Below are 12,802 nucleotides of genomic sequence, written 5' to 3' on the forward strand. Positions count from 1 at the left end.
GGCCCTCACACTCTCCAAGGCTGTTCACATTCAGCACTGGCTTCAGGAATGAGCTCCTATTCCGTCAACCCCTGCCCTCCTGTGATTATGTCTCACGGCCCCTGGAAGGGCTCTCACAAGGGAGGGCTCTCCAGGACAATACTCTTGGCCTTGCCCACCCCTTCAAACCAACAGTGGCTGGAACTGGAATGTGTGAATGGAATCTTCAGCATACCTTGAGGCCTTAGTCCTGTGCACAGTGGCCCCAGTTATCCCCCCTCCAGAGCTGAGCTCCCCTCTACACCTCCTCCAAGAACTTCCTCTCCTCCCTGCCTCCTCATGCCAGCACCACCTTAGGGGAGGCCCTGCAGGACGTCCTGGACAATGGACACTGGTCCCAAGGGGCCCATCTAGGATGGGGGCGCCCATCCTGGCTGGCTTCCTTCCTGCCCTAGCCATGCCTGCTGCTAACCCCAGGGTCTCCTGGATCCCTAATCCTGCACCCACAGCTCCAGGGAACACAAGGACCCATTCTGTCCCTGACTAGCCCTGTCTGCCAGGGTTCATACTCACTCCCTGCATCTCCCTGAGCCACCTTGGTGATGGGGGTTGGCATCCCAACACCATCGAAGGCAGCTCCAGGCTAGGGTGGAAGGAAGAAGACTTGGGAAGCATGCGAGGGAGCCCTGTTCCCACCTTGTGCAGGCTCCGGAACTTCTTATGGCCTTCCCCCAAGTGACCCTGGAGCAGCCAGTCTCCAGGTGGCTGGGCACCTGCTAAGACCCTCTAGCCTCTCTACAGAGATTTTCCCTACTACATTCTGGGATGGAAGAACAGGAGGGGGAAAGAGGCAGGAAGGGCCTTTCTTCAGGCCCCATAGCAGGCGAGGACAGCATTATGTGTCTTTTTGCTACATTCTGCTGTAGAACATTTAGGCTCCATCTGACCAGCACCTGAGCCAACCAGTCTGCCCTGCCCTTCTCTCATCTTTGCATTCTCCAGTTTTAAAAAGTACTGGGGCTGTGGGCTAGAGAACAAGAAAAACGAGAAGGCTGCCCTCAAGGTGCTGCAGGAGGAGTACCGGAAGCTGGGACCCTTGTCCTTTGCGGAGATCAACGTCCTGATCTGCTTCTTCCTGTTGATCGTCCTGTGGTTCTCCCGAGACCCCGGCTTCATGCCCGGCTGGCTGACTGTCGCCTGGGTGGAGGGTGAGACAAAGTAAGTCTTTGATTCAATAGAAATCACTGGCTTAGGGCCAGGCGCGTTGTCTCACACCTGTAATCCCAGCACTTTGGGAGGCTGAGGTGGGTGGGTCACCTGAGGTCAGGAGATCGAGACCATCCCGGCCAACACGGTGAAACCCTGTCTCTACTAAAAATACAAAAAATTAGTGAGGTGTGGTGGCACATGCCTGTAGTCCCAGCTACTCGGGAGGCTGAGGCAGGAGAATCACTTGAACCCAGGAGGCAGAGGTTGCAGTGAGCCAAGATTGTGCCACTGCACTCCAGCCTGGGTGACACAGAGAGACTCTGTCTCAAAAAAAAAAAAAATAGAAAGAAAGACACCACTGGCTTAGTGCACTGGTGCCTAAATGCTGCTGTTCTCGGCTACAGGTGGCAAGAGGAATGTGGGCCAGGCACTCGTGCTTGGTCAAGACTTCTCCTTTTTTGGGAGCTGGTTTCAGAGAGCATTCTGTTGGTTTCATGACTCATTTTTGTTTTCTGACCAAGCTTCACAATAAGACCCTAAATGTGTTCCTGTGGTATCTTCTCCTCCCTGAGTAGGCTGAGCGGAAAATCCTTGGCCAGGCAGGGTGGCCACAGCTGTGATGAGGGAGATTTCCTGGGCTAGGAGTAGGGCTCCCAGAGCTCTGGTTTCCAAATCTCTGCTCTGCCATCTTCCCTTTCTCATCTTCACATCTGGTCAAATCCCTCCAAAGGCACACATCTAGGGAGCTTCATAGACAGAGACTTGGCAAAGGGGGTACATGTAGTTTCTCTCCTGGCTAAGATGTTGTCAGCATGGAAGAAAGGATGAGAAATGTGTACATCCTAGAAAAGGCAGAAGATGCGGGCGGGGAGATGCTGCCTATGACGGCCATTTCGTTTTGAAGGTCGGCTTAGGTCAGCACCAAAGTCCTCATGGTCACCCTGGTGAACCCAGAATTCTAGAGAACCTGGTCAAGAAGAGGTCCTGAAATACACCTATGGAGAATGCACGCTGAGAGGGGGAAGTAGGCTGCTTAGGATCACCCAAAGTTGGTGGTCAAGACTGTGGGCATCTTGATTTCTAGCCAGGATTCAGTCTACCACACCACTCTATTTTTTTTTATTTTTTTGAGACAGAGTCTCACACTGTCACCCAGGCTGGAGTGCAATGGCACGATCTCAACTCACTGCAACCTCCGCCTCCCAGCAATTCTCCTGCCTCAGCCTCCCGAGTATCTGGGATTACAGGCGCCTGCCACCATGTCTGGCTAATTTTTTGTATTTTTAGTAGAGACGGGGTTTCACCACGTTGGCCAGGCTGGTTTTGAACTCCTGACCTCGTGATCTGCCCGCCTCAGCCTCCCAAAGTGCTGGGATTACAAGAGTGAGCCACCGCACCTGGCCACCACTCTTGACCTTGACTTTTAGGGCTATGTGAGCCTGTTTCTTTGCACAGGAGCATTTGGACACAGAAATGCCGGAGTTGGGATGGGTTTGTTGAGTGACTGTCTCTGCAGCAGATGAGCTGTGCTTTTGCCCACCTAGGTATGTCTCCGATGCCACCGTGGCCATCTTAGTGGCCACGCTGCTATTCATTGTGCCTTCACAGAAGCCCAAGTTTAACTTCCGCAGCCAGACTGAGGAAGGTAAGTCTCCTGTTCTGATTGCCCAGTCATCAGGACTGGAGCCCTGGAAGCAAAGGGTCACTATGGGATGTCCTGGGCCCTAGAGGGAGAAAATCCCATCACATCCAAGAGGATTGGCTACAAAAGCCTGGGAAACAGTGGCTTTCAAGCCACCGGTGGTATTATTTAGTGCAAAATCTCTTTTTTGCTTTTTAACATGTGAATTTAACATTTGAAATTTTATTTATATTACAACAGGAACAGAAAATGTTTCAAATTTTCCATAACACTGACTTCCATTCGGCAATTTTTTGTTTTCTCTCTTCCTCCCAGTCTTTGCTAATGTGCCTATATATTACATTATAATCAGAACACACACAGTTCGAATCCTATTGCTTTGTTGTTTCTTCTTCCACTTTTGATTGATATTACACTATAAACATTTCCCACTATTGCTACAGTCTTCAAATATATTTTCTCTAATAATGGCATTATATTGCACTGAGGGGTTGTAATCATTCTCCTGTTGTAGAACATTTTGGCTCTTCTGAATTTTTTATTTCCATAAATTAATGAAATTAATGTTTTCTTGCATATAGCTTTTCCTTTGAGGGTATTTTTTCTTTAGGATAAACTTCTAGGAGTAATATTGCTGGGGTGGTAGAATATAAAGTCTTAATGGCCCTTAAAATGTATGGCCAAATTGCTTTTCAAAAAGTTGTACCGATTTATGATGCTATTGGCAGTGGGTGTAATAGTTTGACCATATCCTCGCCAGCAATGTATATATTATTGTAAACTTCAGCTAATTTATAGGTGGGAGATGGTACCTCATTGTCCTTACTGGCTTCATTCCCCCTTGATTAGATTTCTTTTGTCTTCTAATGCTGCTATGGTGTTGTGTGTGTGTGTGTGTGTGTGTGTGTGTATTTTTCTTCCCAGAAAGGAAAACTCCATTTTATCCACCTCCCCTGCTGGATTGGAAGGTAACCCAGGAGAAAGTGCCCTGGGGCATCGTGCTGCTACTAGGGGGCGGATTTGCTCTGGCTAAAGGATCCGAGGTAACTTCTCCAGCCACAGGCTGCCCAGAGCCCTCTTCTTCGTCAAGAGGGTGGCGTTTCTCCACCCTTCCATCGCTGGGCTTGTGTGTTTCTGTGCCTGCATCCTTCATATAACCGCACGTTCCTTGAGGACATGGACTCTGTCTTGTCATCTAGGAACTCTACACCACACATAGGGCTTGGAAGACAGAAAGTAACCTTTGAGCGATTGCAGGAATGAGTGAATGAGTGACCGTAGTTAGCCAAGAGAAGCAGAGGACACTGTCAGGTACCCTCTGGGGCTTGATCACAATAATCTCTGCTTTGATTTGTCTGAGGGAAATCTTTCCTTCCAGTCCTAGTCAATATTGTTTACTACTATCTTTGGTCCTTCTACTGGCTACTTAACATGGTAGCTACTTCAAAATTTTTCTTTATCTAAGTATGTAGCAGCGTAGGAGGAGAGGAACATGTTGGAAAACACAAAAAGTATAACTTTCTTTACCTCCCTCTTTCCCTCCTGGGGAAGAAATGAGCCAGAGGGAGGGATGAGCTAGCTTACTGCTGCTGTCCTCCAATCAACTGTCTACCCGCCCAGCTATCCAGGAGTGTAATAGACAGACTTGGTCTAGTTATTGCTGTTTCTTCAATATCTAGGACACAGCCTGGTGCCTAGTGGGTGCTAAGTTTTTGCGGGGGTGAACAAATCCATCCAACTAGTCACCTCTTCATCCATCATCCATGCATCTATTCACGTCTTTATCTATCCATCCATCCATCCATCCATCCATCCATCCATCCATCCATCCATCTATCCATCAATCCATCCATCCATCCATCCATCCATCCATCCATCCATCCATCCATCCATCTATCCATCCATCCATCCATCCATCCATCTGTCCATCCATCCACCCATCTATCTATCCATCCATCCATTCAACCATCCATCCATCCATCCATCCATCCATCCATCCATCCATCCATCATTCCTATTATGTCCCTAGTGTTGGGCCAGGCACAGAGATTACAGAGAAGATTGAGACACGGTCCCTGTTCGTGACAGACTTCACAGACTACGGAGGGGCACGTATATGAAAGGGCATTTCAGGAAGTAGCACACAAGCAAGGGAAAAATATGAGGTATTTAGCTGCGGAGAAGTAGAAGATGAGGCTGGTGAGTCTACCAGAAGCCACTTCTCTGAGGGCCCCAAGATAGGGGGGTGTGGACTTGATGGTGAAGGCAGTAGCCAGCCACTGAAGGACTGAGGCCAGGGGGTGAGTTGGTCAGATCTGCACGTGAGGAAATCACTCTGATGTCTGGAGTGGGGGCCTGGGCTGGGCAGGGCTTGGAGGAGAACTAGCTGAGACTCTGCAGTCTATATCTCACTCAGGCTCAGAACTTTGGACTCTGTGGACATTCTCTCCTCCTCTGGCCCCCAGCTCAGCACAGTCTCCGGCTTTACTTCGGACTCAGACTATTCCTGCTCAGGCTTTGTTGCTGACTTCTCCTCTGTTCTCCCTGAAACAGGAGTGTCTGCCCAGCCTCTGTCCTTGGTCTCTCCTCTTTTTACACTTCATTCTCTCCCTGGACAATCTCTTCTCAGCCCAAAGCCCTAAATCTAAACCCTCAATTTCTGGTCGAAATCATTCTCCTGAGCTTCCAAAACTGTGGAGGACTGAACAGGAGGAGATGGATGGGAGACGTTTGGGTGACTTGGTGACTGACTGGGTATAAGGAAGGAGGGGAACAGAGACCGGCAGCGTGACTCCCAGCCTACTGGGCTGGATGGCTGGTGGATGGTGAGTCCATTCACCAAACTGGGAGGCCCAGAGAGAGAAGCAGATTCTGGGCTATGGAGGATGAATGCAGGGTGGAGCATGTTGAGTCTATTGTGCTCTTGGGACATCTGGGTGGACATTTCCAGAAGGCGTATGGGTATGTAAATCCACACAGCAGGCCAGCTGGCTGGAAATACAGATTTAGGAGACAGCAGAATGAGGACGGGGGTGAAAATGGTGGGAATGGATGAGGTCACTTATGAGATGTAGAGAGAAAGGGTCGGGAGGGGAGGATGGGCCAAGCTTGCTCTGGCCCTGAAGGAACTGCAAGCTGGGAGCCCTGAGATGACTGCCCTCCTGGTGCTTCCCAGGCCTCGGGGCTGTCCGTGTGGATGGGGAAGCAGATGGAGCCCTTGCACGCAGTGCCCCCGGCAGCCATCACCTTGATCTTGTCCTTGCTTGTTGCCGTATTCACTGAGTGCACAAGCAACGTGGCCACCACCACCTTGTTCCTGCCCATCTTTGCCTCCATGGTAAGTAACCTGATGGTGGGGAGGGGCCCTTCCATTTCACAGGAACACATGGCCATGTTGTGGGTCCCTGACGAGGCAGCGATATCCAGGCCAGAGTCAGACCAGGCTTTGGAGACCCGGGTCTGACTGTGACGTGGATTTGTGGACCCTGGATGCCTCTGCCCCTGAGGCCTCCGCTGCTTTGCCACTCCTCTTTGTACCCCTCATGCTGACCAAAGCACCAACCATGGACCAAGTGCTCAAGTGTATTTTATAAATCTAATTGGATTATTTTTCAAGCTGGTGAGACAGGACTTGGGCTAAGGAGGAGCAGGCCAGTGCCGTGGTCGCTGAGCATGTAGCACAGGTGTGCAGGAGGACCGCAGGCTAGGAGCACCACTGGCTGGAAACCCCAGGAAGAGGCCTTGGAGGAGTGGGGCCTTGGGAGTGGGTAGGAAGGGAGAGAGAATTCTGGGAAGATGGAGCAGCGCAAGTAAAGGCAATTGTGCACATGACTGAGGAGTCCTGGAAGCCTTGCTTGCTGAGCACAGGGATGAAGGGTCCCGGGGAGCTGAGAGAGGTAGCTGTTGTTTGTGGGAAAAGCTGCTGAGTGCCAGGCTAAAGCATTCTTTTCTATGGACAAGCATATTTTTGAGATGGGATTGAGAAGAAAGCAGAGCTTATAGGAAAATCAGTGGCTACGGTTTTTTGTTTGTTTGTTTGTTTGTTTGCATTTCCTTCTGTCATCCATTGCAAAGACATACCAGCTTCAGGGTCGTATGGAAAGATCCCTGGTTTCGCAGTCAGAAGACCCGAGTTCAAGATGAGGGATCTCTGATCACGGCCCTTCAGTTCTTTCCTCCGAGAGCTGTGCTGATGGCCAAGTAAGATGAGGGCTGTGAAAAGCCTCTGTAGACTGAAAAATGAGCATGGGAGAGGCTGTCCTTATTCTGGAATTGGGAGACAGATTTACAGAGGGCCTGAACACTGGATTGAAGGTGGTGAATTTCCATTCGGCTGCCTGGGCATCTTCATGTATAAAAAGCAAACCTAAGTGGTTTCTTTCTCTTCCAAGTGAAGATGAAAGTGTTAAAAATAGCAAGGAGGTAAAAGTGTTCAAAATAGCAAAGTGGCCTGTCTCCTCTTCTCATAAGTAGACTGTCCAAATAGATGCCCAGTAGGAGGAGCACCTTTTGATACTGGGCATGTGGTGGTGATGTTTCCTCTCTCCTAGCACAGGCCCTGGCTTTGTCATCTCCAGCCCTAATTGGGAGCACCGAGGGTCCCAACCAGGAAAATGCAAGCCCTAACTGGGTCTTTGAAAACAAGCTTTTCTAGAACCAGGAACCTCAAGTAAAATTTCCCCCAGTTATCTCCAAGGCCCATCACACTCTTGTCTCATGCCCACCTGTGCGAAAGGAAAAGGTGATGGTCATTGAGCTGGGCTGCAGAGGAGTGTGAGGTGCAGACACCTTGAGGTACCCACAGCCAGGAAAATGAGGCTGGTGGGGGAGAGGCGCCAGGGAAGAGCTGGGCCCCTGCCTGGGACCCCTCGGTGATTCCCAGGAGGCGTGGGACTTGGTGCAGTCATTTCAGAGGGCTGTTTACCAACAGGAACCATAACATTAAACCTGCCCAGACCCCTTAACTCAGCAATTTGGTGTCTGGGAATATATCTTAGGAAAATAATCAGAGATGCCTACCAACATATGTTATGATGATGTATGACAGAATTATTATACAAATATATCCATACTAACAGGGGGTTTGCTGAAATAAATTATCATATATTTGTATAATATAACACTATCAGGCCATTAAAAATCACAGTTTCAAAGAGTAATAAAATGGGAACATGCTCATAGTATAGTTTTTTTAAATTGCAGATGGTATATGGCTAAAAATGTCTAATAATGTAAAGATGTATACAGACCTTAATCCTCTAGCCTCCTCCCTAGAGATAAATCTCTGTTATTAATTTCTCAGGTATCTTTCTGGATATTTTACACACACACACACACACACACACACACACACATTCTTTTTAAATAAAGGGTATCATTCTATAGTCATTACACATCTTAATTTTTTTTTTTTTGAGACAGAGTTTCACTCTTGTCACCCAGGCTGGAGTGCAGTGGTGTGATCTCGGCTCACTGCAGCCTCCACCTCCCAGGTTCAAGTGATTCTCCTGCCTCAGCCTCCCGAGTAGCTGGGATTACAGGTGACCGCCACCTTGCCCAGCTAATTTTTGTAGTTTTAGTAGAGATGGGGTTTCACCACGTTGGTCAGGCTGGTCTCGAACTCCTGACCTCAGGTGATCCGCCTGCCTCGGCCTCCCAAAGTGCTGGGATTACAGGTGTAGGCCACTGCACCTGGCCATACATCTTAATTTTAAAAAAATCCAACCGTAGGTCTTGGAGATCTTTCCTTATTAGCACAAAAAATCAATCTAATTCTTTACAGCTGTGTATTATTCCATCATTTGTATGTATCATATTTAACCATCCTGCTATTAATGACCATTGAGTTGGCTTCCTGTATTTTGCCATTACATTGTTGCAACAAATATGTTTGCATGTGTCTGCCCTCATGCACATGTAAATCTGCATGATACATGATTGATTTGATAGATTTTAGGAATTACATCATTCATTCATGCACTCAGCAAATATTTAATGAGTGCCTACTCTCTGATAGGTGCTGTTAGATGTGGCTAAATTTTAAAGTGTAGAATTTAAAAGGTGGCTACCAAATTCCATGTGCAAAATGACCTTACGCATGTAGAAAAACACACATCCACAGATTTATATGCAGGAGAGAAGATGTGGTCCCTGGCCTCTAGGCTGTCAGTCTGTGGCAGGACAGACAGACATGTGCACGTGGCACTGTGAGGTTGAGCACAGTCTGAGTACTCAGCATGGTCTCTGGCACATAGTAGGTGCCCAGGAAATATATGTTGAATGAATTGAGGGGGTCAGGCCTTCCAGGGCAGGTAGCCTCTGAGCTCAGCCTTCAGTGTTCCGTAGGTGGAATTATCTGCCAGAGACGTGGCAAAAGGGAGAGGAACCAAGACAGAGGCACAGGGGTTCAAACGTACCCGGCACATTCAGAGAATCCTTTTCAGAATCACGTCCCCAAGAGCTTCTGTGTTCTGTATGGTGATGTTGCAGTGCTCTGTTTTTCCGCAGTCTCGCTCCATCGGCCTCAATCCGCTGTACGTCATGCTGCCCTGTACCCTGAGTGCCTCCTTTGCCTTCATGTTGCCTGTGGCCACCCCTCCGAATGCCATCGTGTTCACCTACGGGCACCTCAAGGTTGCTGACATGGTAACACAGCTGTTTTTATTTACTCCCGTCGGACTATAATGCTGTTTTCGTAAGGGAGCCCCATTTGCGAATCACAGAGTTTCAAAACGATGTCATATGACTTGGGAATACCACGGAACATCCAGACCCGCGGCCATTGTTGACATTTATAATGCAGCTTTTCTTCTTTTTTTAGGATGATCTCAAACCTCACACATTGTTCTTTCTCTGAGGTGGGTTATAGACTCTCCCACCTGGAGAAGCCTGTGCAGGCACCAGGGGAGTCCTTGGAAGGGGTGAAGGTGGGGCTGAGGGACTCACACGGCCAAGGATGAACTTGACAAATTAGCAAGAACCATGAAGATAGGCAGGGCAGGCTAAGGCAGCAGGGGGATGCTAATGACAGTCACAGAGATTCGTAGGGGTGTCTGAAGAGGTAGAAGCAGGGAGAGGAAGAGGGAGACCACTGCCTGGGAGTAGAAGATGCCTTGGAAACAAATGTAGTCAGAGGAAGAACTCTTCATTGGCTCCGTCACCTTTGCTGGGAGAAGGGCAGCTTTGCAGCTCTGGGCTGGGAAAGGGGCAAGTGTGTGAGCCCAGGAGGCCAGAAATGTACCTGGGACCAATCGGGTGTTCGTTATCTCAGAGCCTCTGCTGGGTATCTCGGGGACTCCATGGAGCATTTTCATAAAAAGGGTGGGTCCCAGAAACCATGGACTGCAAACTTGATTCCAGTCCCCAGTAAAATATCTACAACAGGCTAGTGAAGCAATGGTTAGTGACCATGAGGGAAGATTGCAGAGCAGGCATCAGAAAGAGCCTGAGGAGGTCCACGGGGAAGCTGGCACGTCCTTGTAGGATGGTTAAGGCACTGGGGTGAGCAATGAATCTGGGCTCACACACTGGGCTGTGTCACCGTTTCCCTGAATGGCCTAAGCTGTTGCCTCCTGTCACCTCTCTGAGATCATTTTCCAAATGCTCACGGGCATAGAGAACCCATCCGTTCTGCCTGCTTCCCAGGGATGCCTTGAGCACTGAGGATACCTGGGGGACATGAAATCACACTGTCCTGGGGTTGGGGACACCCCAGCCAGGGACAGAGCATGGCACAGGGACAGAGCATGGCACAGGGACATCGAGGCCCAGTGAGCCAACCCTTTGTCCTCATCTCTGAGAGCGCTAGTTCCCAGCAGGCCTCAGGGTGCTGACTCTAACACTGTCTCTTTTCCAGGTGAAAACAGGAGTCATAATGAACATAATTGGAGTCTTCTGTGTGTTTTTGGCTGTCAACACCTGGGGACGGGCCATATTTGACTTGGATCATTTCCCTGACTGGGCTAATGTGACACATATTGAGACTTAAGAAGAGCCACAAGACCACGCACACAGCCCTTACCCTCCTCAGGACTACCGAACCTTCTGGCACACCTTGTAGAGAGTTTTGGGGTTCACACCCCAGAATGACCCAACGATGCCCACACACCCCCAAAACCCAGCCAATGGGCCACCTCTTCCTCCAGGCCCAGATGCAGAGATGGTCATGGGCAGCTGCAGGGCAGGCTCGGAAATGAAGGGAACCCCTCAGTGGGCTGCTGGACCCATCTTTCCCAAGCCTTGCCATTATCTCTGTGAGCGAGGCCAGGTAGCCGAGGGATCGGGATGCAGGCTCCGGTACCCGCTCTGCCCCAGGCATCCCCCACACAGGGCTCTGGTTTCCACTCGCCTCGTCCTAGGTAGTTTAAATGGGAATCAGATCCCCTGGCTGACAGCTAAGACAACCACCTACCAGTGCCCATGTCCCTTCCAGCTCACCTTGAGCAGCCTCAGATCATCTCTGTCACTCTGGAAGGGACACCCCAGCTGGGGACGGAATGCCTGGTCTTGAGCAGCCTCCCACTGCTGGAGTGAGAGTGGGAATCAGAGCCTCCTGAAGCCTCTGGGAACTCCTCCTGTGGCCATCACCAAAGGATGAGGAATCTGAGTTGCTAACTCCAGGATGACACCTGGCTTCCCACCCACAGTGCACCACAGCCCGATCTACTCCCTTCATCACTTAGTTCTGTTTTAATCGACTGGCCCCCTGTCCCGCCTCTCCAGTGAGCCTCCTTTAACTCCTTGGTCCCCTGTTTTCTGGGCCAACATTTACCAAGACGCCCTGGCCGGCACCCTCTGGGGTCCCCCTTTTCTCCCAAGCAGGTCATCTTTTCTGGGAGATGCTTCCCCTGCCATCCCCAAATAGCTAGGATCACATTCCACACTCCAAGTATGGGCGGTGATGGCGCTCTGGGGGCCACAGTGGGCCGTCTAGGTCCTCCCTCGCCTGAGGCTCAGAGTGGACACAGCTGTTAACTTCCACTGGCTATGCCACTTCAGAGTCTTTCATGCCAGCGTTTGAGCTCCTCTGGGGAAAATCTTCCCTTCGTTGACTGGCCTTCACAGCCATGGCTGGTGACAACAGAGGATCGTTGAGAATGAGCAGTGCTTGGTGATCTCTCAGCAAACAACCCCTGCCTGTGGGCCAATCTACTTGAAGTTACTTGGACAAAGACCCCAAAGTGGAGCAACAACTCCAGAGTGGCTGTGGGAATCTTCAGAACCCCCCTGTAAGAGACAGACACAAGAGACAAGCATCTTCTTTCCCCCACAAGTCCATTTTATTTCCTTCTTGTGCTGCTCTGGAAGAGAGGCAGCAGCAAAGAGATGAGCTCCTGGATGGCATTTTCCAGGGCAGGAGAAAGTATGAGAGCCTCAGGAAACCCCATCAAGGACCGAGTATGTGTCTGGTTCCTTGGGTGGGAGGATTCCTGACCACACTGTCCAGCTCTTGCTCTCATTAAATTCTCTGTCTCCCATGGAAAGCTCCCCTGTGCTGCTGACTTGTCTCTGGTTTTCTGCAGTGTGGGGAGCCCAGGGAGGCGGACGAATGAACAGTTACGCCCTGCCCACCTACTGGGTGCCGGGCCTTCCTGTCCCTGTTGCATCCACCAGTTATCTCGTTCGATCTTTGCAGCAACCCTGTGAGATAGAAAGGTGTTATTATCCTCCTTTGTCTTTCAAAAAAAAGTGAGGCTCAGAGAGGCCAAGGGAAGTGTCCAAAGTCACACATCAAGTTACTGGCAGTTACAGTTCCAACCAAGAGCTTCCAACTCCATAACCCCTGCTCCTTCTGCTAGCCATGAAGGGCTTTGGCCTTGTGGGGCTTGTACGGAAAGGCGAGCGGCCAAGAGCAAGTCCATGCCAAGGGAAGATCTCCAAACATGAGTCTCTGTCTGTTGCCTCCCCTGAGATAGGCACAGGACAAGTGATCAATGAGACAGGGTGGTCCTTGCCCTAAGAAGCAAAGTGTTT

At 50.0% G+C, this 12,802-nt stretch overlaps 1 protein-coding gene across 4 annotated transcripts in view; it reads left to right on the forward strand.

Moving 5' to 3' along the window:
* The window catches only part of SLC13A5 (solute carrier family 13 member 5), a 28,934-nt gene extending 16,618 nt beyond the window's left edge, over window positions 1-12,316 (forward strand). For 3 of the 4 annotated variants that reach the window (XM_063629595.1, XM_055257525.2, XM_055257526.2), the window contains 6 exons: window positions 982-1,197; window positions 2,733-2,833; window positions 3,755-3,873; window positions 6,006-6,167; window positions 9,338-9,475; window positions 10,686-12,316. In XM_063629595.1, coding sequence (XP_063485665.1) covers window positions 982-1,197; window positions 2,733-2,833; window positions 3,755-3,873; window positions 6,006-6,167; window positions 9,338-9,475; window positions 10,686-10,817 — 868 coding nt within the window. In that variant the 3' untranslated portion in view covers window positions 10,818-12,316. The remainder of the gene's footprint in view (window positions 1-981; window positions 1,198-2,732; window positions 2,834-3,754; window positions 3,874-6,005; window positions 6,168-9,337; window positions 9,476-10,685) is intronic. The other variant, XM_055257528.2, reaches the window with a different exon arrangement.
* Window positions 12,317-12,802: the final 486 nt, after the last annotated feature.

This window comes from Symphalangus syndactylus, chromosome 20, assembly GCF_028878055.3.
Source record: "Symphalangus syndactylus isolate Jambi chromosome 20, NHGRI_mSymSyn1-v2.1_pri, whole genome shotgun sequence".
NCBI classification, from domain to species: Eukaryota; Metazoa; Chordata; class Mammalia; order Primates; family Hylobatidae; genus Symphalangus; species Symphalangus syndactylus.